At 38.7% G+C, this 27,463-nt stretch overlaps 3 protein-coding genes across 4 annotated transcripts in view; 2 read left to right on the forward strand and 1 right to left on the reverse strand.

Moving 5' to 3' along the window:
* Positions 1-3,005, reverse strand: part of taf2 (TAF2 RNA polymerase II, TATA box binding protein (TBP)-associated factor) — a 384,123-nt gene extending 381,118 nt beyond the window's left edge. The window contains exons 1-3 of the mRNA XM_051935579.1: positions 2,679-3,005; positions 2,513-2,588; positions 2,317-2,370 (exon numbers count right to left, since the gene is read on the reverse strand). Of these exons, the coding sequence (XP_051791539.1) occupies positions 2,317-2,370; positions 2,513-2,566 (108 nt within the window). The 5' untranslated portion in view covers positions 2,567-2,588; positions 2,679-3,005. The remainder of the gene's footprint in view (positions 1-2,316; positions 2,371-2,512; positions 2,589-2,678) is intronic.
* LOC127529990 (uncharacterized) overlaps positions 1-27,463 on the forward strand; it is a 798,609-nt gene that overhangs the window by 634,452 nt on the left and 136,694 nt on the right. The window lies entirely within an intron of this gene.
* LOC114663831 (KRAB-A domain-containing protein 2-like) lies at positions 15,165-24,006 on the forward strand. The gene is made up of 2 exons (XM_028817750.2): positions 15,165-16,584; positions 23,864-24,006. Exons 1-2 carry the CDS (start codon positions 15,366-15,368, stop codon positions 24,004-24,006), a joined length of 1,362 nt encoding a protein of 453 aa, XP_028673583.2. The 5' UTR covers positions 15,165-15,365.

Consider the following 27,463-nt stretch of genomic DNA (forward strand, 5'->3'; position numbering starts at 1 on the left):
CTTTTAACACAACGCACTATATTATGTCCAAAAAATATTAATGTGGAAAACATAAATACCCAAGTCATTCCATTACTTCCTGGAAAGACAACTCTTTCTAAGCTCTGACAAACTTGACTCTGATCACAACAATAACCATCTTAAATGACCTTACAAGTTCTGAGCTGGAATTACCTTTTACACTTAAACGGCGTGTACAAAGAAATTTTCAAATAAACCTTTACACTGTGCCACACACTTTATTGTTTACTTTCTATTTGCATCATCTACACCGTCACACTATTCTATATCTCATTCATACATCACGCTCTTTGTCATTTCCCAACACCAGGGGTTGGCGAGCGAAGCGAGCAGGGGGCGGAGCCCCCTAGTATATATATATATCTTATTACAATAAAAAAAATCTTGGGTCGAGACGTGATCTTCTCGGAACGACACTCTGACATCCTGAGAGACTAGACTTTACAACCTTTGGAAGCAAGACCCATGAGACGGTGACTTTTGCATGTCGCGCCCTATTTATAAACAATTAAAAACAAGATCACGGACATCTAACCTCTCAGTTTTGGAATGCTTTTGACAGACACACTTCATGTGCTCCCAGCTCTTAAAAATGTTATACGTTCTAGATACCATGTGAAAGACTTAGCGAAGAAGAAAGAGCAGTGCGTCAAAAAGAGACACAAAAGCATTGGAGAGAAAAGAATGCACAAAAGAACAATAATAATCTATGTGCAAATCCATAAAATAAGGAAAGTAATAATCAGCCCGGACCAAGTGAAATTGAAAACCTCGTAGGTCCAATTGGGGTCAGAAATAAAAGACTTCATAAAGACGTTCAAAAACGTTAGCGCAATACACATGTAGAGCAGGTTAGAGATTATGAAAGTAGTAAAATTCAAAAGTATCAAAAAAAGAAAGTAAAGACTGCAGTAGCACAAACAGAAATTATTACTCGGTGAAACAACGGAACAGCAAAATGAGATCGAATATATGGACACAAGTGATATCTCAGAAGTATGTAGATATTGTAAGGCTTTTAAGTTTAAGTCGGAGACTTGTACATCGTGAAATTCATGTTGCCATCAGGGAAATGTAGTGTTGCCTCCCAATGAAGAGGCATATCCGCGAGAATTAAAAGATTTGTTGTTTGGAGAAAGTGAAATCCACAAACACTACAGGCAAAATATCCAAGTCTACAATAAACTTTTCGCGATCACATAATTCAATGCTCAAAACATAGATTTTAAACATAGACACAATAATGGACCATACGCTATGAGAATCTGTGGTCCCGCAACAATTACAGCTACAAATTTAAATTCAAAGAAACCACAAGTCAGTCAGATGTATATTTATGATCACAACATAGAATCGAAAGAGTATGTAACAATTCCCATAAAAATAACAATCTCTTTAAATTGTATATCCGGATAACCAAACCCGGGGGTGGGCGAGCAAAGTGAGCAGGGGGCACAGCCCCCTAGTGTATGTATATATATATATATATATATATATATATATATATATATATTTACCAATTGAAGCAAAGGCTGATTAAAGTGATTTGTTCAGGGTTACAATGCAAGTCAGAGAGGACTGATCTAATAACGTTTTGTTTTAAAATCCAGTGGCATAATGCAAACATTTTGAAAAATACAGCACTAAAGCAGTAGGCCTACCTGTTAAACTTGAATCTAAAAAGCTATGATGCACAAGATTTTCATACCATCAAAATTTACTTTACTTTTTCTGAAATAATTTTCTAGGAAGAGTAACACTGCAATTTATAATTTCATTACTGAAAAAGTTATAAAATATATTATTTACTACGGCTTTTAATGCATTTTTTTTCTTTCTTCTATCGTCATTTTTTCAAAAGCAAATAAAATAATTACTGCTAATGCAACCATGAAGGCAAACATTAATAAAAGATAAAAGAAATGTAATTTCCATCTGTGTAACACTGGTAAGAAAAAGCTTAAATAATCAGAAAATCACTTTTTAAGTTATTCAAAAAAAGTTAACACAATCTATTAATTATATATACAATGTCACAAAAAATGTGAAAAAGGGAATATAACCTTATGTTTACATAAAACAAATTAAATAATACTTTTTAAATGTAATATAAAAATTATGTGACTTAATAGAGTCGCAGTTTAAAATAGAAATATTATTACAGAAAAATATTAGGAAAAGACGTAAATAATATTTCTTCACAGACTTTCAAACCTCTATATCAAACATGGGATAGTAACTATGTTATTTCTAAAAAAGTTACCCTTAAAAATGATTTACTGACATCATACTTACAATAACAGATTTTCGCTGAAAGTTTATGTTGTTAATGCAGACGACCTGGTGGGTTGTAATTACAGAAAAATGGGCATTAGAACCAAGAAGCAATCATAAATGATTTGTCTGAGGTATAGTACTAATTTTACATGAACAAAGTAAACATAGTATTAACTGCAGATAGCAATTAAAAAGTAACTGTAAAGAATACTTATAATTTATATGGCCGTGGGCTTTCAAAACCCTTATCTCCTTTCTTCTTATTCATTCTGCACTGACAAGCCGATCAGCTGAAATGATTTAAATATTAAAAAAGAAAAGTTAATTTTTATCATTATGCTCAAAATACTCGTTTTAAAAGCTAAAACGTATTTACTTACAAATGCCGTAAAATTCACTGGGTGAAGTCAACGTTAATTCCGAAAACAGTTATTCTTGAAACGATTAACAGTTTTTTTGCCATAAATGCAATTCACAAGAATCTAACTTTACACAATTGGAATGAAATGCAGTTCCATTAGCTTTAAACATTGTCCTATATAAAATTATACGTTACTTAAAGTTTACTGCTTGTGTCTTTTATGGACAAGACAAGGCCAAGCATAGTGCAGCAAAAATAAATTTCTAATACTTCTAACAAAAATACTGTAAATCTCCCGCCAGTACATTCGCTACAAAAAGCATCCATTTTGTACGTAACCTTTGACCTTCACTGAGCGAAACTGAATCTGCAAATATTTATCTTAATCTTGAAATATTTACAATGCTGTTTGACTCGAAAGAGATATCGAAAGAAAGAATATCATTTATAAGTTTAACAAAATGTACTACTGCCGACTTTATTAACCTTTATAGCGGAAGTAGATGAAGTAATGCCTGTGATTTGCAAAGCGCATGCGCCATATTTTCATGTATCCGTTTATCTTGTGAGTGCCTGTGTGAAACTTTGCGTGCGTGCGTGCGTGTATGCGTGTATGCGTGTTTGCGTTTGTGTTTGTTTGTTTGTTTGTGTGTTTGTGTTTGTGTGTGTGTGTGTGTGTGTGTGTGCTAAATCTTTACGCATGCGTACTTAATGGGTCCACGCTCTAGTTGTTTTGCATGCGCCTGCGTCACTGATGCGTAGGCAGTTTCTCGAAAGCCTTTCTAGGGTTGTTAAAAGTGTATTTTTCCCCCAAATTTGCCCAGGTTTGAAAGAATAACAAGGAACAAAATATTGATATTGTGGTATGCGGGTTTTGGAGTATTTAAAAGGGTATTCGCAACGCCAAAAAAAACTATAACACTTAGGGCAGGTTTATGAGAAGGCGGTCGCTACCCGACCGGAGACATTATGGGCGGATCTGAAGGCGGGATAACTGTGAATCAAATTCGACTTCAGCAAATCATATTGTGGTAATTTAGAACTTCGACGAATGAAATTATTGTTACTCTATGACAATCAAAAACTCCCCTGTCCAATTATCAACGTTTGAAGTTGTCTATCGCGGTCAATCACCTTTTTATTTAACAAATCGCCTATCGGTGTTATTTGTCATTCTTGTCCCACTTTAGCCAATTGCCTTATGGATACGTAAAAAAGAAAGGTGGGAGTAATTTCTAAAGGTGGACGTGTAAGATAATTTCTAAAGGTGGACGGTCAAGATAAAGTGACTGTAAGAGACGGAGTGTATACGTATTCGTAAACTACATTTGCGACGATAGTCTACTAGTGCCAGTATCTTACACTATAGCACTTTGTCGAGTGAATTATTAATACTGCAGTATATTTTTACCACCGTCGTTTATGATTAGCGGTTCTGAAAAAATAATGATAATAAAAGTTTGGATACGAGATATTTATCGTTACTAAACAAGGTCTGAAGAAAATTTTAATGAACATAACAATACAAATTTGTGTCCGCCTAATTTTAATGGACTGACGTAGACTTAAGTGTGGGCTCTGCTTGATTGAGTCAGTCAGATTAAAACAAATTTTGACTGTTGTTGTTTACTCGAATGTCCAAATGAAATAGTCGCCTACATTTAACAGGTCACCTTAAAGACGGGCGATAAACGTATTACAATTTTAAACTTTGAATAAACTGTCAGAGTTAAATCTTTACTTCTATAATACACAGCCCTAAAATCTGTTTTATTACTTTCATTACTATTTATTTATTTATTTATTTAAGTATTCCTAATGTTCCATTGTAGCCCCTTCTGCCTGCAGATCAGCCTCTGTTCTTTGTTTGCTGATGTCTGTCAAATATTCTGTCTGTTCTCAACACACCAGCAGCTCTACTGAGTTTCTTGCCTGTGGATCTCGTATTCAAGTTTGTTTTTAGCTGTATTATGATTACAGAATATTATAAATCACAAACTTGACACTCTCAAGTTCATGTATCAGGGAACAGACAACGTTAAGAAAACTGGCAATAAAATTGTGACTTTAAAGAATCCATTGGCTGTCTCTGCATGTTATCAATGTTAAATGTAAGAAACACAGTTATCATAGTGCTAACAGTCACCTTTCAATTATTATTTTTATAATGAAGTTTACTATGTTAAATGATCTGTGAAGAGCAAATATTATAACTTAAAAAGAGTAATAATTTTACAGTTTTTGTGACTGTGCACCCGTTAATCAGGGTATTCACTTATTTGACTTAATTGGACCTTTATTACTTTTGGGATTTTAAATACCTCTTTAAGATCATCAAATATATGTTTATTAAAATACATATTACTTATGCAAAAGTTACATTTAGAGATTAAAACATGACATATGTTTGTTTATATCTCATTGAGCCTCCATTTGACTCCATCAGGTTTTAGTGGTGTGCTAAACACATCGGCCTGTCTTTAGTGTCTCTGAGACTGGAAGAGGACAGGAGTCCAACTGTACAGCAGGCACTGATGTGCTTCAGCATCACGACTGGTAACAAGTTAGAGATGGCAGATAGTTCAGCTGGACATCATCCTATATGACTACCCAAGCAGACGGCATATTAAGAGCACTGACTGTGTCTACTCCAGTAGAACTGACCAGATGGCCCTGACATAACAACCTGTACAGCTGTAAACGACTCCACTTTACTGGTCATTTTAGCACACACTGCAGTGAGGCTGTCAAGTCTGAACCATTAAATTATTCAGTCTGAACAGCTGGGAATTTATTTTGGCAATGATATTACTGGTAAGGCATTTTTTTTCTTGTTTGTCATAGGTTGATACTGAAAAACTGGTTTAAATCAATGTACTATATATATATATATATATACAGTGTATCCAGAAAGTATTCACAGCACATCACTTTTTCTACATTTTGTTATGTTACAGCCTTATTCCAAAATGGATTCAATTCATTTTTTTCCTCAGAATTCTACACACAACACCCCATAATGACAACGTGAAAAAAGTTTACTTGAGGTTTTTGCAAATTTATTAAAAATAAAAAAACTGAGAAATCCCATGTACATGGGATATATACTGCTCAATAAAATAATAAAATAAATAAAGGAACCCTTTTAATGAGAGTATAGCATCAAGTCAATGACACTTCTGGGCTATTGATCTGGTCAGTTAAGTAGCAGAGGGGCTTGTTCATCAGTTTCAGCTGCTTTAGTGCATTGGGGGGGGGGGGGCAACAATGAGATGACCCCCAAAACAGGAATGAATGGTTTAACAGGTGGAGGGAGGCCTCTGACATTTTTCCCTCGTCATCTGTTTTTTCACTCGTTTTGCATTTGTCTACGGTCAGTGTCACTATTGGTAGCATGAGACCATACCTGGACCCTACAGAGCTAGCACAGGTAGTCCAACTTCTCCAGGATGGTGGACACATCAATATGTGCCTCCCACTGCCGGAAGGTTTGCTGTGTCTCCCAGCACAGTCTCAAGGGCATGGAGGAGATTCCAGGAGACAGACAGGCAGTTACTCTTGGAGAGCTGGACAGGGCCCCTCATAGAAGGTTCTTAACCCATCAGCAGGACCCACTGTTATCTGCTCCTTTGGGCAAGGAGGAACAGGATGGGCACTGGCAGAGCCTACAAAATTACCTCCAGCAGGCAGGCAGGACACTGGTGTGAATGTCTCTGACCAAACAATCAGAAACAGACTTCATGAGGGTGGCCTGAGGGCCCAATGTCCTCTAGTGGGCACCGTGGAGCTCAATTTACATTTGCCATAGAGTACCAGAATTGGCAGGTCCAGCACTGGTGCCCTGTGCTTTTCACTGATGAGAGCAGGTTCACCCTGAGCACATGTGACAGACATGAAAGGATCTGGAGAAGCAGTGGAGAACGTTATGCTGCCTGTGACATCATTCACCATGACCAGTTTGGTGGTGGGTCAGTGATGGTCTGGGGAGGCATATCCATGGAAGGATGCACAGATCTCTACAGGCTAGACAACGGCACCTTGACTGCCATTAGATATTGGGATGAAATCCTTGGACCCATCGTCAGACCCTATGCTGGTTCCTCCTGGTGCACGACAATGCTCGGCCTCATGTGGCGAAAGGATGAAGGAATTGATACCATTGACTGCCCCCCACACTCACTCGCCTGACCTCAATCCAACTGAAAACCTCTGGGTGGGACATTATGTTTCGGTCCATCTGATACCTCAGCCTGTCCAGGAGCTCAGTGATGCCCTGGTGCAGATCTGGGAGGAGATCCCCCAGGACACCATCCATCATCTCATTAGGACATTGTCAGGCATTGGGGGATGACATACAAACTACTGAGTACAATTTGGAGTTGCTGCAATGAAATTTTGGCAAAATGGACTCGCCTGCCTGTCTGCCACATCATTTTTTTCTTTTGATTTTCGGGTTGTCTTTGAATTCAGCCCTCTCTCTGTTGGTTGATCATTTTCATGTCCATCCTTTCGTTCCTAACACATCACCATATCAGTAGAGATAGCCAGCAAGATTTTTTTTCCCATTGAGATCTTATGTGTTTTCGAAGTGTTCCTTTAATTTTTTTTCAGCAGTTTATATATATAAATATAAAAATCACAGACACACACTTAATGTCAAGACCTTAGAATAACGAGGTTCTAGCTGTGAGTTATGGTTTCAGAATGCTGAGCTTCAAAAGTTTTTACTCTCCATTTATCAGGAGTATTCAATCCTTTTCCATTAATTTTGTTCCTATACTGTATATACAAGCTGCATTTTCATTTTAAGGCAATGCAAGTTTTATTGAAAATGTGATTCCTAAATAAAGATAAGTAAGACCCTTATTGTTGTAGACTGTGTTTGTAAGTAAACAGCAAAGTCTTGACCATGATGCTCAGTTTCCAAGCTGTGGGATTACCGGTGAGTCCAGCAAAGTGCCATCTGTAGTCCATGATGATAAAAGTGGAGGCTCTGCTCACATCTATCAGTTCTAGTTGTGTTAATACATGAGAAGCCTGGGCCAGCACAAATGAAACAAAACACTCAGTATTGTCACTGACAAAAACAAAAGTTTATTAATAATGATTCAGTATAAATTGTACAACCATGTCAAGAAATATTTACAATTAACAATAATGATGGGTCAGATGAACTGAAAGAAAAAATAATCTTCTTTGTGCATTCTAACAAACAGACTGATCGGGGAATATATTGAAGCACGCCCACTTCTATATATTACATATAAATAATATGTAATGGGGATAGACATGTTTGCTTGTAATGTTCAAAAAAAGGAATAAAACTGTACAATGCAGTTATAAAAATGAAAGAAAAAATGCAGATGGCATGAATTGGCTAAAACAGATACACAGACAATTTCAAATATATAGAACTTAATCAACAAAGTGTCCTTTATTATTTACATCAATAGTTAAATCAAATATACACAACTCCATTATGCACAGTCAGTTTAACACTCAGAAATCAAAAAGGCCAAAGACAAATAAAGGAAGTTGACACATTTATTAGAGGAGGCGCTGAGATGGAATCCCAAGTTGAAAAGCCTCAGTGATGCTGTCTGTCCTCGTACTCCAACAGTTGAAGCTCAAGTTTGTCAAACTCTTCGCTCACCTTAAAAAAAAAAAAAAAAAAAGATTTACCTTTACCAATACTAAAAGTGTATTAATGCATATTTTAAATTTCACTTTAAACATATATTTACATTTATATCTATTTAGTTTATATTCTTGTCTAAATTCACTACAAGTAAAATGTTATTCTGATTAACAGAATAATGATGCTGAAAAGAAAAAGAAAGGACCATCTGCTCCCAACACCACATGACGTCGCTCTCACTGTCTGCTGGCCCATCAATGAACAGACCTTCTGTTTCTTACTCACAGAGACACTTTCTGTACTTATCACATATTCACTGAAGCCAAATGAGCCTCTGGCATCGATACATCCAGAATGATGAGAACTCTGTCGATCTTCACAAAAGTGCCTACAGCTCTTCACAACACTTCATCAGGTAGTAATAGAGGCCATCTGTCAGCTCCTCGTCTCCTACTGTATAGAGGTCATTACCCAGTGACCTTTAGGATCTTCATAATTTTTTAAACAATTTTGATGACACCATTTCAGATACAACAGCCTGTTGGACAAGCAAATACAAGAGTTTGGTGCTATAAAGTCATCATAGCTCTCTGCTACTAGATGTTGTTATCTGAACTAAGTTACCAGCAAGTGATCATCTGCTCCATAGTCCTTTATGATGAACTCCAATAGTTTTTCATGTTGAGTCCTCCTGGAGGCCCTGCTGATCTCTGCAGCCACAACAACCTGAGCCCCTTGTTCTCGAGTCAGCTGCCCCACTGCAGCCCCACAGCCAGCCTGCTCTCCTACACGGTGGACACACAAATAAATACATCAGACTGTCACATGAAGTATTTGTCTTGTGCAAGCTGTCTGGTTTTGGTCTGAACACTCCTGTTTTCTCATAAAAGTGGACAGTTTGGAATGGAGTTCAAACTGTGAGAGTTCCTCTGTAGTTCACTACAAAAACTCTCATTCATGGTGATTGCAATAGTTTTTTTAGAATACATCAATTATTTCAGAGTATTATGAATACACCTATCTGGACATTACCTAAAGTAATACGCAAGTCACAGACATGTCATCCTAAGATAAAAAGGATATACTGTATACAGTGCTCTCCACTATTATTGGCACCCCTTGTAAAAATTAGCAAGAAGGGTTAGAAAAAAAATCACAGTTTGCTGAAGAAATGTCATCTTGCACTGAAAAAATGACAAACATCTGACTTTTAATTGAAACAATTTCATTCAAAGAAAAACAAAGCCCTCATCAAGAAATACATATTTTTAAAATTAACATTTTATAAGGGGTGTCATTAATAGTGGAGAGCACGTTAAATGAATGCCACAATTAAAGGTATGCCACACATGAAGAAAAATATATATATATATATATTATCAGTATCTTTAAAAGACTGACAGTAAAATCAAACGGTCCCTCCTAGTCAGATAAAGAGCAGACTGAGAGAGGATAAGAGATAAAGTACTGAACTCCTACACAATCTAAACACAAATGTAAAGTTACATAAAGCCTACAGTTCATATTCAAATACCATCAACGTGTCTATTCCACAGTCTACTGAACCAGCAGGGATGTCCTTGGAAAAGAAGGAAAGAAAAATAAAAATACACGTGAAAGTGAAACACTACAAGTGAATTACAAGTTTATGAAATGGGTGTTTGCAATTTACCTTATTGTTCATTAACATCCAATTTCCAGAAGATATTCTTGTAACAAACTGACTGAAAGGAAAAAAATATAAATGTTACTTGTAATTAAATTGAAAGGCTCTGCGAACATCGCGACTGTCAGTCTGAGTCACATACAAGTTAGTGGCGCACTGCCCATTGCAGGAAAGTCCTTAACAGTTTAGAAATGGCAGGCATAATCTGCACAAAACTACCATGACATTCTATTAAAATTGACAGTACAAACACATCGCAGATTATTTGGTATTACAATTTAGACACATTATTCCAACATAAGGAACTAAACTGAAAAGAATAAAAGGTAATATCGCGCACCACTGTAGTCAACGTGAACTTTATCAAAAGCCTGCTTCACGACAGAATAACTGATCGAGCGTTTCCTAGATGCTTATAAAAGATTTTTTCGTCTTCCATGCACAGTCGAGGAGTTCTCGTGAAACTTGCCTTGTGGAACTGAAGAGTTGCCAGTACCGCTGAGTGCTGGTCCACTTCAAGCACTGAATGTAAATCAATTACTACAGCGAAAATCATTATTAATAGAAATGTAAAGGTTCACGATACAAACATAACCATGCAAAACAAAGTTATTAAAATACGAAAAAAACTGCAACTTTCAAACGTTTTCATTTCGAAGCACACTTACTTCCATTGTCAAAAATACGAGCAATTAGTTTTGTCGCGTCTTCTTCTTTTGTCTAATGGAGTTTCATCGCCGCAACTTTTTTTTGGTCTCCTTTCGTTTAATGGAATTTCGTCGCTTGCTACAAGTGCAGGTTATTTATGAGGAAACTCTATAAGGCAGAACCTCAAAGAGATGGGGATCACGAACTGTGAAACGTTTGGTTAAAGTTACACTTGATAGACAACTTCAAGCGTTGATAATTGGAGAGGTGAGTTTTTGATTGTCATTGATTAAGAATAATCTCATTCGTTGAAATTCGGAATTAGCCAATACTATCCACTTGCATTTACAGTTATCCCGCCTTCAGATCCGCCCATAATGTCTCCGATCTGCAGCAATACCCTTCTCGCGCTCGCCGACTTTTGTAATGACGCGATTATCGCAACGCCCTTTCCCAGCGTCAATCACATCATGCCCATTGCGAGACAGTATTGACGAGCTCACTGCAAAGTACGCTGCCGTTAATAATAATAATAATAATAATAATACATTTTATTTATATAGCGCCTTTCCCATGCTCAAGGCGCTTCACAGTCAGTTACAAATTACAAAATTACAAATTACAGCAGTTTTGTATTTGGACAAACATAAATGACTTCCAGTCTCACACTTATGCTATCCAACCATTCTAAGCTCTTTAACGTTTCTAACACTTTCTCGATATAAAGTACTGTTTTAGTTTTTTTTTACTATTTTGAATGGTTGTTGATTACGTTATTGATTCTCCTGAAGCGTTACATTATAGTAAAAGTAAAAAATCGTATTACCATTCAGTGTTTCAAACAGAATGTATCTTATGAAACTCATACCTAGAGATTTTCAATCTATAAATGTATTTCATATTCCCACTAGCAAATTATACACATGTGAAACAATATTAGGCTTAATTAATTATTAAACGCTTTTCAAAAACAGTGCTACATATAAAATTGGTTTTAAACTTGACAGGGAAACATTTTAGGAAATTTTTGTCTTGTGTATACAGTAGAATTATATTGTTACTGTCTCTCCAGAATAGTGATAATATAGTAAAATACAAAAAATATAAATTGAATACAATATTATACAATATAGAGTATAGATATATTCAGGTATATTTCAAATATTTATACACAGTGTTTTTCTTACAATGTTTGTTATTATGATTGGCTGTTCAGTAATTCCACAACTAAAACACTTTCTCTGAAGCCATACTGAGGGCCAGTGGTTCTTTACTATTTGCCAGAAGGGGGGAGTAAGAAAACAGTTGTGCAGAATGGCTGATTGTGTAATAATCTTTGCAGAATGTCTTTTAGATATCCTGGACAGAAGACAGCTGGGTGCCAGTAATATTTTGTAGCTTTCACCACCCTACCAGGATATGATGCAGCCAGTGAAGACGGACTCCAGACTGCACCTGTGAGACATCTCAGGAAGGCATTGGTGAACTAGGCAATAGACAAAACATACTGTACCCTCATCAATTCATCAGTGATTGTTACTGTATGAAATTTAAACAAGCTCACCATTTCCACAGCACCCCACAAAAACAAACCACAGCGTAATCCGTTCTCTGAAGTCTATATCCTGCTCCTTAATTTTCAGACATTAAAGGTCAGATTGTCCAGGGACCGCTGAGTTAGCAGATAGACCTATTGTCTGCAAGCCATTTCATTATTGTTGGTGATCAGTCCTATGATGGTGATGTCAGTAGCATTTTTAATGATGGAGCTGGTGTGGTGTCTGGACACAAAGTCACACAGGGGATTTGCACACTACCCCACAGTGTGCCTGGGATGAGGATGAGCATAGAAGATATGATGCTGGCAATCTGAAAAGCCAAGGTCTGTTCACTATGAAGTCCAAAATCCAGTTCTGTTGGCACAACAGTATTGAATGCTAAGCTATTGTTTATAAACATAACTCTGTAAGAGCAGTTTTTACATTATCCAAATGGGCCAAGATGATATGGAGTATAAGACTTAACTGCTGTACAAGCATGCATCATGGAGATGATGAAGGGGAGCAAAGTTATGTACTAAGTTCAAAGTTAGTAAGAAGTCCAAATGAGTGCAGTTAGTTATAAAATGACTTATCACATACAACACACAGACTGTTTATGAACATAAAAAAGCATAAATAAACAAATAGGCACATTTTAAATATTACAAAAGATGTAAATCATGGAACACATATATTGTCCCTTTCTCTCTCATATTATATATATATATGTATATATATGTAATGGGCTAGAATTCAGTATTCTAAAAAAAAATGAGATTTCGGTGTGTTGCTTAGTGTCATGGGCTATAAACCAGTGTTTTAAAGAAAAGGCAGAATTTCTGGAAAATTCTGCTACAGGTTATTGCTGAAGGCTATCTACAGGACACAAATATTTACCTGTCTTGCTAAAGAGTCGCCTGCTGACTGCTTTGATTTAGTATCTTATCTACACACAATGTATAGATACAGAAATGTCTGCATCCTTGGAAAATTAACGAGTTCTGGGGACATTGGTTTCTAATCAAGTACTCAAAGTAAATGTGTTTACACTATTTGTTATACAGAGGAAATTGGCTTGCACCATTGTTTTCACTGATTACCATGTTCATCTATGCAGAAATTGAAGTATATATATATTTCTGGGAAAAGGAGAATAAAGGAAGAAGAGAACAGAGAAGTATGGTCTGAGACTTGGGACTGCTGTCTGTTTCTTTTATGCTTTACACCATATTGCTGTGGCTACACCCTGTAGCAACAGTGACTTGTACCTGGCCCAGGTTCCCCTAGGCCTGAGGTCGGTAACATATACAGTATATATATATATATATATATATATATATATATATATATATTGTGAGACTTTCCCGGACACCACCAGTCAGAGACCACATCTTTATAAAAAGCACACGTTTATTACACATTAAATAAACACAGTTCCTCACTCCACACAAAGCACACAGCAATAATCACCCTTAAATCAATGTCCTTGGCCGCCTTTACTCCTCCAGGGAGCTTCGTCCTTCTCCCACTCCCGACTCTGGCTCACTGACTGCATGGAGGCGGCTCCTTTTATTCCTGCCCGGATGTGCTCCAGGTGGCTGATGATGTCCATCCGGCAGCACTTCCTGGTGTGGCGGAAGTGCTGCCCTTTGAACCGGAAGCACTCCAGGCGTCCCTGGTCGATCCATCCGCCATCTTGCCAAGTGTGGCGGAAGTCATCACATCCGGGTCTCCTGAGGCTTAAAGCGCCCCCTGGCGGTGGCCACGGTTCCCAATAGTACCAGTCCTCTTTGTCCTTGTCCCGTGGTCCTCTTTTTATCCAGGGCGACTGCCCCTTTGTGCCCCGGAAGCTATTAATGTCCCTTTCCGGTCCCTCCAGGCATCCCGGCCAGGTAATCACCGCAGTCATCTGTGACAATATATATATATAATATAAAAAAATCTTGGGTCAAGACGTGATTTTCTCTGAGACACTTTAACGTCCTGCGAGACAAGGAGGACAGCTGCTGTACAGGCTTTTAAATGATCGAAGCACAGCATAATTTGCAGATCACGCAGCACGGTTATACAGATACTGTATATATCTCTTAATTATAAAAAAAAAATTGCGAAGAGACGAGACTTTTTTCCCGAGGACGAGACGTGATCTTTTGAAGAGAGATCTTTTGAAGAGAGATCTTTTGAAGAGAGACAGAGACATTTTAACTCCCCGCGAGACGAACAAGTCATGTCATATTTACAACCTTCAGACGCAAGTCCAGTGATACACATATAGAGCAGGTTAGAGATAGTGGAAGTAGGAAAAATCGAAAGTCTCCAAAAATGAAAGTAAAGATCGCATTAGCGCAAACAATCTGAAAATATTACTTAGAGCAGCAAGCCAACAGCTTCTCGAGCAAACATGAGGTGAAAAAACACCTGTTACTTGTTTCCCAATGCATCACCGTTTAAGAGAGGTTTTGGAGGAGTGTTAGCGTCAACAAACTGAATATATTACTCAGGGAAATAACGGAACAGCGAAAAGAGATAGAATATTCAGGTGCTGTACGGGCTTTTAAACGTTCGCAGCTCCGCACAAAATGCAGATCACGCGTCACGCAACAGCAGCAGCAGCAAGCCAACAGCTTCTCCAGCAAAGAGGAAGTGAAAAATACACCTGTTACTTGTTTCCCAATGTAACACCATTTAAGGGGGTTTTCGGAGGAGCGGCCGCGTTTCCTTGGGGTGCATGCAACCACCTTCTTTACAACAGTATCTACCGCTGGGTAGGGGCGGAGGGTAGGCGAGCGAAATGCACATCATGCGTGAAGTCAGCAGCAGCACGCCAGCAGCTGTTCGAGCAAAGAGGAGTTAAAAAAATATATTAGTTTAAGAGGGGTTTCGGAGAGGCGGCCACTGGCAGGGGGGAAAGAGATTGGCGAATGAAGCGAGCAGCGGCATTGTATATAATGCCTAAAACTAGCCGGCAATGTATGAAACGATTTATATTTCACACATTTCCTAGGCATTCTATAGAATGCCAAATGAGAAACTGGCAAAGTATGAAATACATCTCCGATTCGTTTCGAATATCACGTGGCAAGGCACGTGACTTTTAACGCGCACCTCAGGCTTAGAATTTGTCAGTTGCACTTTGCGGTTTGTTCGGGAGTGTCAAAATACACAATTTTACTTAAATTTGTTCAACAAAAAATTAGTTTTTTACTGTGCTCCATGAAAATGGAGGAGCAAGCTGTAGTGTTGGAGAAGGAGTCATGGTCTATAGACATGAAACAACGATTCGACGATGAACTGTCCAAAATTCGAGTTAATGCTGCAAAAAACAGTATTTTCTTAACCGAAACTACTTACCAGAAGTTAATAAATGATGTACAAAAAGCCAAAATGACTACTAAGAAGGAACCCAGGGACTATTGGTTGCTGAATCGCTATGATGTGATGATTGTAGAAAACAAAAGTAAACTCATTTATCCTGTTAAAGAAGGCGTCAGTACTATACAGTATTACGTCACAGACTCAGAGTTATTTCACGTACTTCATGAAGCTCATTTGGCTATTGGACACGGAGGACGTGATAGAATGTTGAAAGAACTTTCAACCAAATACAAAAACATTACACGTCATGATATTGAACTGTACATCCACCTTTGTGAACCTTGCCAGAAAAAACAGAAAGGTATTAAAAAGGGCATTGTTGTGAAACCTATGATTTTTTCCGAATTTAATCCCCGTTGTCAGGTAGATCTTATTGACTTTCAGTCTCAGCCAGATAGAGAATACAAATTTATTATGGTGTACCAAGATCATCTCACAAAATTTGTGATTCTTAAGTCTCTAACGTCAAAAAGAGCTGAAGAAGTAGCCTACAACCCAGTGGACATATTCTCTTTGCTTGGAGCGCCATCTATATTACAGTCTGACAATGGCAGGGAATTTGCCAATAATGTGGTAACCAGCTTGAAGGAGTTTTGGCCTGCACTGAAGATCGTCCATAGGAAGCCTCGCCATTCACAAAGCCAGGGTAGTGTCGAAAGAGCTAATCAAGATATCGAAAATATGCTCTGTACTTGGATGCAGGACAACAAATCTGACCGCTGGAGTGAAGGACTGCGTTTCGTTCAATTTATGAAAAATAGAGCTTATCATTCTGGGATCAAAAGAACACCATACGAAGCTCTTTTTGGCTGCAAACCTAAAGTAGGGCTTACAACGTCTTTTCTACCAGAAGATGTTTTAAAAGACATAAATACAGAGGAGCAGCTAGAAAAAGTAATAGAAAGTGTCCAAACAATGGAAAAAGGTGAAACTAATCAGATTATGCAAGAAAAAGAGCCTGTTTTAAAAAACATGGATGAGATTATGGTCGATAGTGGATTAAACCAACATGATGAAGACATGCTTACCAAAGAGATTTCCGCTTCTGATACCTGTTGTGCAGGGCCGGATTTTCCTATAGGATAACTAGGCTTCAGCCTTGGACCTCAAGATCAAGAGGGGCCTACATTCAAATTGTTAGCAAAATTAAAATTACAGTAATCCCTCGCTATATTGCGCTTCGCCTTTCACGGCTTCACTCCATCGCGGATTTTATATGTAAGCATATTTAAATATATATCGCGGATTTTTCGCTGCTTCGCGGGTTTCTGCGGACAATGGGTCTTTTAATTTCTGGTACATGCTTCCTCAGTTGGTTTGCCCAGTTGATTTCATACAAGGGACGCTATTGGCAGATGGCTGAGAAGCTACCCAGCTTACTTTTCTCTTTCTCTTGCGATGACTTTCTCTGACCCTGACGTAGGGGGATTGAGCAGGGGGGCTGTTCGCACACCTAGACGATAAGGACGCTCGTCTAAAAATGCTGAAAGATTATCTTCACGTTGCTATCTTTTGTGCAGCTGCTTCCTGAAATGACATGCTGCACGGTGCTTCACATACTTAAAAGCTCGAAGGGCACGTATTGATTTTTGTTTGTCTCTCTCTCTCTCTCTCCCTGCTCCTGACGGAGGGGGTGTGAGCTGCCGCCTTCAACAGCTTTGTGCCGCGGTGCTTCACATACTTAAAAGCCAAACAGCCCTATTGATTTGTTTGCTTTTCTCTCTCTCTCTGTGACAGTCACTGCTCCTGACACGCACCCCTTTGAAGAGGAAGATATGTTTGCATTCTTTTAATTGTGAGACGGAACTGTCATCTCTGTCTTGTCATGGAGCACAGTTTAAACTTTTGAAAAAGAGACAAATGTCTGTTTGCAGTGTTTGAATAACGTTCCTGTCTCTCTACAACCTCCTGTGTTTCTGCACAGATCTGTGACCCAAGCATGACAATATAAAAATAACCATATAAACATATGGTTTCTACTTCGCGGATTTTCTTATTTCGCGGGTGGCTCTGGAACGCAACCCCCGCGATGGAGGAGGGATTACTGTACACTATTCTAAAAAACAGTGAACACTAAAACACTGAACTGAAAATAAGGAGAAATTCTACGCATATGACTAATAAACAAACATAAAAATGTATTGGTTAAGATCAACGTGTATTACGTATTTTATTATCTCTCATGTAATTTACAAACTTAAAAATGGAAGGTGAAAGGGCCTCATAAGTGAAATAGCCTAGGGCCTCTTTTCATATAAATCCGGCCCTGCTGTTGTGTGTGTTTAAAGGAAAACGAGTGATGCACTTGCATGCAAAAAGTGTCGTCAAAAAATTCATACTTTCTGTGGCCATGCTAGTAAAGATGATGAAATGGATATTTTGTGCACCCTTTGTTTCAAAACTGAAAATGCTATTGAAGGTAAAATAAATTCTAAAATCAATCTGGAAATACAAGCCAAAAAAATGAAAATGAATTCGGAAATAAAATTTCCCACTGTTTCTTTGGGAACTACTGTGCGAGTTTCTATTCCTGACGTCAACAAGGGGCGAGGTGATTCGCGCAATATATTGGCAGTTGTAATGAGTGTGACAGAGGATGGTTTCTACCGACTTGGAACTTCTGAAGGAATTTTAAACCAAGTATATGCAAGATCACAATTCACTTTATGCCCTAAGAACTTGCTTAGAATTGAAGATATTCCTGACCATGAAATTCCTCTCCGGTCAGTTGCAATTGCTCAGTCCAGTGGAAGCGGCCAAGGATTCGTCAAATGTATGTGTAAAACAAAGTGCCTAAATATGAAATATTTTTGCATGAAAAATGTAATGAAATGTAATTCAAAATGTCATTCAAGCCTACCATGTTGCAACAAGTTGGTTAATTTTAATTTATTTTTTATATGAAAATTTTGTTTCCCTTAATAAGAAAGGCATAAATTTTGTTTTGTACAACTTTCATTTTTCTTTACGTATTTTGAATACATTTTTTTTAATGGCACTCTCATTATTTTTTCAGAATAACATTTGTATTTTTGAGGAATGCACGTCATTTATATAATAGCCTTATCAGGACCTTTTTTGATACTTTGCCTAAATAGCATTTGTCATTCTATAGAATGCCTAGGTATTATATACAATGCCTAGGGAAAGTGTGTAATAATTCTCATATTTCATACATTGCCTAAAAACGCCGGGCATTATATACAATGCCTAGGTATTCTATAGAATGCTGGCTTTTCATACATTGCCAGTAACATATATATATATATATATATATATATTCACGGCATTCGTAGTCTGTGTCACAATCTGTTAGTGTGGGTGGTTACCTACCAGGTAACGCTTGTGGTTGGCCAGCAATCTGCTAACATCTGCCACGGTGCCCTCAGTTTGTGAGGAGCAGATCATAGAATGGTTGAAATAGTTTACTGTCAAATAAATGCAAAGAGTACTCTTTGCATTTATTTGACAGTAAACTATTTCAACCATATATATATATATATATATATATATATATATATATATATATATATATATATATACACTAGCCGACGCCCGCCGGGAATAGGAACGGAAAGCGGTGAGAAGGGAATTCAGAAATCAAGAAGAAATAAATACTCCTTGAAAGACGCAGTGTGCATGTAGAATTTCCGGCCAAGCAGGATTACATGTGAAAGTGATAAATAAATCAGGTTTTCCGAATTTACGTACTATGGCCATGGCATCCCAGTAGTTTTGTTGCATGTATTTTGGACTTCCTGGAAATGTGGATGGTAATATGATCATTTTGCCTACACGTACGTTGTTATTTTCAGCGTTTGCCTGCAGTGAGTCTGATAGTTCCACGCGCAGATCTTGTTGATGTAATCTGAGATAGCTGAGACGCGCACCCTCTGTTTTAACATACGCATCTACTACTTACTGTTGGAATAGTTTGCCACTGGAATGCAAAATACTAAATGTATATTCCTCATTTCTAATCTGTATGCGTAAAATTGGCATTGAGTAAGCCTTATTCGCTTAGCGGTTCTTTTATCGGGAACATGTAAATCTTTGTGCCAGCCAATGTCTCCGTAAGGGAATAAAAGTGAGTAAACCATAGGATCGCGGTTCATATTGAGCGTGGAAATCTGTTTACAGGAGTTGCCTATGGGATAGATGCAAATGTCCCTTTCGGCGGGCGTTTCGCCATCTTCTCTGACGAAAATCGCTGCAACATCGGTGTGACCTGTCGGGACATTGTATCGTCGTAAATCCTGCCCAGGGTTTTCCTTGAAACCCATTCTTACAGATGCTGTTGGATTGGACTGAGCGATTTCATGCATGTGTTTGTATGATTTAGCGAAGGGGTTGATGGTTCTGAGCATGGAATATAGCTGGAGAAGTACATTTTCTCTGCATGCAGAGTTTGTTTTATTTTGTAAGCGTACTTCAGTAGCTTGCGCTGTGTCAAAAACATACAACTGTCCATATCCTGGAGAGGCAGAAGTGTCAGCGTATAGTGGAGATATTTGGTGATAATTTTGCCCGTGTTTTTTAAAACAGTATGGTCTGTGGCCAGGAGGTTGAGTTATCTGTGCACCCATGGAAGCAAACGCTAGAGAAGAGTTGTATTCTCGAATGTGTTCACGATAACTTTTAGCTTCAGATGTTTGCTGTGTAAGAAACTGTTGTAAAGACACAGGTGGCTCCCGCAAAGGTGGTAAAGCTACTTTACCGTTGTGGCAGCACCTTGAGTACTTGTTGGATGTATTACGCTCAGCTGGCCAGTATAGTGCATGACATGGAAGAGGACGAATAGGAATCGAGAAATGCCGTGTCGGCTGCTTGTGGTCGGGACGGTTTTGAAGTGGATGCAGGACGAACCAGAAAAGAAATATATATAAGAGATAAAATAAAACAATCTTGGGTCGAGACGTGATCATCTCGGAGAGACTCTTTGAAGTCCCGCAGGACTACTTGCACATCACAGCACAAGCACTTTAGTAATTTTAATCCTGTAACTGAGCAGGAAGTCTAAAATGAAGCCCACTACTTTTTCCCTAGATCCAGTGCCAACAAAACTAGTAAAAAGTGCAATGGATGTTCTTGCAGCACCTATTCTAAACATTATCAATAGTTCATTATTGCATGGCACAGTACCTAAAGCACTAAAAGTTTCAGTCATTAAACCATTATTTCAAAAGTCAGACTTAGACCCACACATACTAAATAATTATAGGCCTATTTCAAATTTACCCTTTCTCTCTAAAATACTAGAAAAAGTAGTCGCCAATCAGCTTCAGACACACCTTACGTATTACAATTTATTTGAGAAATTCCAGTCTGGTTTCCGCACTGGTCATAGTACAGACACAGCACTAACGCGGGTTGTAAACGACATTCTGATATCCTCTGATGAAGGAAACTCCACTGTAATTATGTTGTTGGACGTAAGTGCAGCATTTGACACCACTGATCATTCTATTTTGATGCACAGGATAGAAAATGATGTTGGGCTTATAGACACCGTGCTCGCTTGGTTTAGTTCTTATTTATCAAATCGATTCCAATATGTACAGAAATGTGCTGACAGTACTCCATCATTATACACAGAAGTTCAATATGGTGTCTTGCAGGGCTCAGTACTGGGACTTTTACTGTTTTCACTTTACATGCTTCCACTGGGATCTCTCATTAGGAAACATAATGTTAATTTTCACTTGTATGCAGATGACACCCAGTTATACCTTTCATTTAAATCAAATGAAGTTTCTCCAATGTTGTCTTTAATTAGTTGTGTTAGTAATTTAAAGGAGTGGATGAATGAGAACTATCCATCCATCCATTTTCCAACCCATTGAATCCGAACACAGGGTCACAGGAGTCCGCTGGAGCCAATCTCAGCCAACAAGGCAGGAACCAATCCCGGGCAGGGTGCCAACCCACCGCAGGACACACACAAACACCAAGCACACACTAGGGCCAATTTAGAATCGCCAATCCACCTAACCTGCATGTGTTTGGACTGTGGGAGGAAACCGGAGAGCGCAGAGGAAACCCACGCAGACACGGGGAGAACATGCAAACTCCACGCTTTGAGGACCCAGGAAGTGAACCCAGGTCCCCAGATCTCCCAACTGCGAGGCAGCAGCGCTACCCACTGCGCCATCCTGAATGAGAACTACTTGTCTTTAAATACAGATAAAACAGAGATGTAAATTGTGGAGGGAATGACGCTGATCACAACAATATTTTGTCATCATTTAACTCAGTTGGAATCCCCATTAATTTCGCTGAATCAGCCCGCAATCTAGGAGTTATCTTTGACTCTAGCATGTCATTTAAAGCGCATATTACAAAGTTGTCCAAAACATGTTTCTTCCATCTTAAAAATGTTAGGAAATTAAGGGGCTTTCTAAATAAACAGGATTCTGAGAAATTAATTCATCCATTTATTTCTAGTAGGATTGACTACTGCAATGCAGTGTTCACTGGAAGTTCAAACTGTTCTTTATACAGCCTCCAGTTAATCCAAAATAGCTGCTGCAAGAATTATTACAAGAACAAGAAAATACGAACACATAACTTCAGTTCTTAAATCCTTACACTGGCTCCTGGTTAAGTTTAGGGCCTCCTTTTAACATACTGTATAAAGCATTAAATGGCCAAGGTCTGGCTTACTTGTCTGAACTTATCATGACTTACAAGCCAGAGCGCACATTAAGATCTCAAGATGCCGGTCTGCTTATGATTCCAAGGATTAATAAAATAACAGTGGGAGGTCGAGCTTTTAGTTACAGGGCCCCTAAACTGTGGAGTGGTCTGCCTGCTACTATAAGAGATGCCCCTTTGGTCTCAGCTTTTAAATCCCGGCTGAAGACTCACTACTTCAGTTTAGCATATCCTGACTAGAGCTGCTGATTAACTGTACATACTGCATATCTGGTTTTAGTCATTAGCACTAAAACATAAGTAACATGATAGTTATAATTGGATACTAACCCTCACCTATTCTGTTTCTCTTCTCAGTACTCAAATGTGGCACTTGGTGCCACGGCCCACCTGCCAAATTGTTTTGCCTGCCTAAGGTAAAGTCATGCCTGATGGAGGATCGCAGGATCATGGGAAAGAGGGGTCCTTTCATCGGATTGGCTTGCCCAGTCCTGTTCAGCCATGGAATGGCCAAATGGGGGAGACAGCTTGATGGATGAGGTCTCCAGGACTCTAAACATATCCCAATCATATTATGTGATATCATCTTCTGTTAAATTCTGCTACATACTTCTAAAATTTTTATTTTTATACTGTATTGAGGATTTGTTCTGTTCTGTGCATTGTATTGTATTGTATTGTATTGTATTGTATTGTATTGACCCCCTTCTTTTTGACACTCACTGCATGCCTAACCTACCTGGAAAGGGGTCTCTCTTTGAACTACCTTTCCCAAGGTTTCTTCCATTTTTTCCCTACAAGGTTTTTTTTTTTTTGGGAGTTTTTCCTTGTCAGGCAGGGCCTGTTAAAGCCCACTGCGGCACTTCTTGTGTGATTTTGGGCTATACAAAAATAAATTGTATTGTATTGTATTGTATCACGCCCTACTTACAATTTCTCAGAGACACTTTAACGTCCCAGGAGACAAGGAAGTGAGACAAAAGGACATCTACTGTACAAGATTTTAAATGATTGCCACACAGCATGACATACAGATAATGCAGCTCGGTAGCAGCAGCTGCAAGCCAGCAGCTGATTCGTCCGCGTTTCCTTAGCGTGCATTCAACCCCTTCACAACGCGAGTGACAGAGATGCGAAGTGGCGCGCATGAAGCGCGCTTATAGCATGTCCGTGATCTTTTCAGATTCGGTTTTACGGCGAACTGCTACAGTGCTTTGAGACTGCGATTGCTTTGGGACGCTCTTCCGCATGTCGTCAAGTTGGGTGCAATCCCACAAGAGTTTAGAAACTCACTCACACCAGCCATGATTCTTTTCAAAGGTAAAGTGCAGGTTAATTTGTTTTATGCATTTTTACTTTATATTGTGTATTAATCATTTTTATATGAATAGTTTTGGGTTGTGGAACAAATCATCTGAGTTTCCATTATTTCTTATGGGGAAATTCACTTTGATATACGAGTGCTTTGGACTACAAGCACGTTTCCAGAATGAATTATGCTCGCAAACCGAGGTTCCACTGTATACACATACACACACACCCACACACATTATCATATTAATAATCCTGATCTGGAGTATACTATAACATGGCATTGTTTGATACAGTTTGATACAGTGGTTCTCATATTCAGTCCCAGGGGTTGCAGTTTTTTGTCCCAACTAATTTTTACTTTTAATTAGACTCCCATCTTGAACTTGCAAACCAACAGTCTATAGGTCTTGAAAGTTTAAGTGAGGTATCAAAACACAAAGATCGTTGTTACAACTACCACATAGGGGAGTGTAACCTGTGGGTGGCATTTGAGCACCCAAATATGAATTAAAAAATATGAATATATTTTAAAGAAAAAAAGTACACAATCCCAGTCAGGACATCCATCCATGTCCTCCATCTGTTATATGGGTCCTTTGAGTAGACAAGGAACTATTGAACCAGGTCAGAGAGTCAGTCCATCCCCACTTTTCTTTACAGTGAGTCACTGAACAAAATTAAATCACTTTAGGCCTTCTGCCACATGAACTGTAGTTCTTTGAAAATTTTGAAGGTCGACCAGAACAAAACATAACAACCTAATTGGTAGAACAGCAGCAACTGATGGGAACTTTTTTTTACCCCACATCTCATCAAAAAATAAGTTCATATTCTTCATGCAGTCAAAAGTAAATAACAAGGAGGACAGCTGTTTCACTATTTTAACTGCAGATACTGCCTTGCCATTTGCTTTAGGGTGCCGTGAAGAAATTACATTTTACATTGACATTTACTTATGAGCGTATTTGGCTGATGTCTTTATCCAAGGCGACTTACAACATTTATGATACAGTTGGTTCCATGTGCTCTATAAATAAAATTGACTTGACTTTTGTTTTTAATTGGAGCACAGGCAAGTCAAATGACTTGCTCATGGTCATACAGTCAGTAACAGGATTTGAATCCACATCTTCAGGACTTGAAATCCAAAGCCTTAACCACTACATCGCACTCCCTGCTGATAACATAACATGCTGGAACTCCTATTCTATAGCAAACCTTCTGAACTGTTCTCTTAAAAACTGGGGCCCATTGTCTGAAATAACTATGTCTGGCTGCCCATAATAACAAGCAAATTGGGCCTTACAACATCTAATAGTGGCTTCAACTGACATATCTGGCAACAACTCAACCTCCCAGAAATCCAAATAGTGGTGAACAATAAGCAGTAAATCTTGTCCTGCAAATGAAAACAAATCCATGCTTTACTCTATGCCTGGGTCGTGTTGGCAGTTTGAGAGACATCATTGTCTCTTTGACTTGTGCTTGTGCGTATTCACTACATGTTGAACAACTGTTTGCAAATTTATTGATTTTAGCCTACATATTAGGCCAGTATAATGAGTCTTGTGCTTGTCAGTAGCATCACCCCCTATATGGCTAGAGTGTATGTGTTCAAGCATCATAGGCTGCAGCAACTTAGGAATTATAACTCTAGGGCCTTTATACAGTACTAGCCATGTGCGCCCAACTACGTTGCGCGTATTAAAGTTGTCTGTGAAGGGCTCCCTGTTTAAACGTGGCTGCCAGTCGTGAACTGGGCCCTTCGTCGCACAGCATTATGATTTTTTATAAGGGAAACAAAATTACAAAACAAAATCCTTGGACATTGATTTGATAGGAACAGCCTACTCAGAATCACTGTCCGAATAGTAATTATGTGGTGGTGTAGGAGCATTTCTGCTTCTCTCCGTTCACAGTCCATCTCGTTTTCACGACGCTGTCGTTTCCTCTCACGATCTCTTCTCAACCTTTCTCCAATCTCGCAGGTTGCTTTCTGGCAATCCAAAGAGTAAGGCAATATACACGGAGCAATGGTTATAAAAGGGGGACACATAGGTATCCAGGCTGTTTAAAGCATAAATAGGGATCACTTCACATGTGAGCAAGCCAGGGTACAACTGTGAGCAAGCCAGGTTACAACTGTGAGACGCGCAGCACTCGCCGGCTACAACGTAACAATAATAATTTCCAGAACGTGCTGTTACGTTGTCATTCATTTTACCCACTGTCTTTCTTTCATTCATATGTTACGTAGGCACGTACCTTTTATCTTCGGCAATCTCATTCTCTAACCAGGCCTCAGGAGCTAACCAGCGTAACACTGTCCACCACCCCTTTCGTTATTCCGGCACATTGTTGACATCCGTAAGTAACAACAACATACTAAACTGGAAGGAGGTCTACGCATGCGTGGAATTCGCGGACAAACAAAGATCAAGATCCAAATGAAGATTATATATAAAGATAGTATGCTATCCTGTACACTGATTTCATCCCTGTAGCTCCAATATTGTCTTATGGACAAAGGTATCTTATCTTTAAAATCATGCCATCCTGGAAACACAACAGCCTTGAGGGCCTGAAGAATGTCATTTTCTCTGTGTGCTGTTTGAAGTGAAGGAGGCATTTAGTGGTGACATTTGAGAAATCCTCTTGGTTGATGTCTTCAGCCTCCTGCCTATCCTGTTTAAAGCTAGACTGTTATGTCTGACTTTGTCATTGTGCAGTATTTCCCCAGCTGTCACTCTACTCAGTGCATCATTGATGTACATTTCATTGCCAGGATTATGTGTAACATTTAAGTTATATTGCAGAGAAGACTCTTTTTAAAGATAGAAATGAGGGGCTTATGATCAGTCTCTGCTATAATAATGTCACATTCATAGAGGTAGTGGTGAAATCTCTTACATGCAAAACGATGCTCAAGCATTCTTTTTCAATTTGGGCATAGTTTTGTTTACTAGGTGTCAATGCCTTGGTTGCAAAGGCAACTAACTGGCTGATCCTCCTGCATAAGACAGCAGCCTAGCCCTGTTTTACTAGAATCACTCCATAGTGTGACTGGTTTCCTAGCATCATAGTATCTTAGCACTGGCGTGGATGTAAAAAGAGTGTTTTCTTTCTAGGACTGTAGCCTGTGACACCCTGTGTAGTGGGAATTGGGGTCACCAGCCTACACTCTAGGTGTCTAGTATGTGTGACCAGGATGATGGTGTAAGACAGGGAGACACAGACACAAAGAGGTGTTTGTTGAAAAATAAAGTGAGATTTTATTTACAGGTGCACTTAAAGAAAAACAAAAATAATGTCCTGCGGAATTTATATATCAATACACAGTCCAATACCGCAAAGGACACACAAAAACAGTAATTAAATTGAAGCCAAAAATGATGACTATATACAGTATTTATAGTGCTGAATGAAAGTCCCAAATGAAAAAGAATAATGCACACAAACTAGTGAAAACCATATATACACAAAAACCAACATGAAGCTGTCTTCCTCCACAGTGCTCCAAGTCAGGAAGCTGCTCCTTCAAACAGTGTATAGTACAGGATTCACCAAAAACAAAAATATTCAAAATACAGAAAAAGAGAAAAAGTGTATATACAAAACTATACAGTGCACCATTAACCACAACCCAATAAATACCTCCACCAATGTTAATCCACAGGTATTTATCAAATGATATATACAAGAAAAAAAATATATTTACAATAATCAAGGCGCAAGCCGTAGTGGTTGGTAAATTCAAGATGTTGTTCTACCAAGTCTGCGGTGGGTTGGCACCCTGCCCAGGATTGTTTCCTGCCTTGTGCCCTGTGTTGGCTGGGATTGGCTCCAGCAGACCCCCGTGACCCTGCGTTCGGATTCAGCGGGTTGGAAAATGGATGGATGGATGTTCTACCAAGTACCCTTCTCTTAGCAAGATCAAGCCAGAAGACCCCCTCTAGAGGCCATAATTC

Source organism: Erpetoichthys calabaricus, chromosome 13, assembly GCF_900747795.2.
Source record: "Erpetoichthys calabaricus chromosome 13, fErpCal1.3, whole genome shotgun sequence".
In the NCBI taxonomy this organism is placed as follows: Eukaryota; Metazoa; Chordata; class Cladistia; order Polypteriformes; family Polypteridae; genus Erpetoichthys; species Erpetoichthys calabaricus.

Bases quoted from the DNA above. Each gene is read 5' to 3' on its own strand.
- LOC114663831 (XM_028817750.2), top strand. From the start codon at position 15,366: ATGAAAATGGAGGAGCAAGCTGTAGTGTTGGAGAAGGAGTCATGGTCT. The intron at 16,585-23,863 runs GTGCAGGGCCGG...ACTTTTAATTAG, and splicing joins TTCCGCTTCTGATACCTGTT to ACTCCCATCTTGAACTTGCA.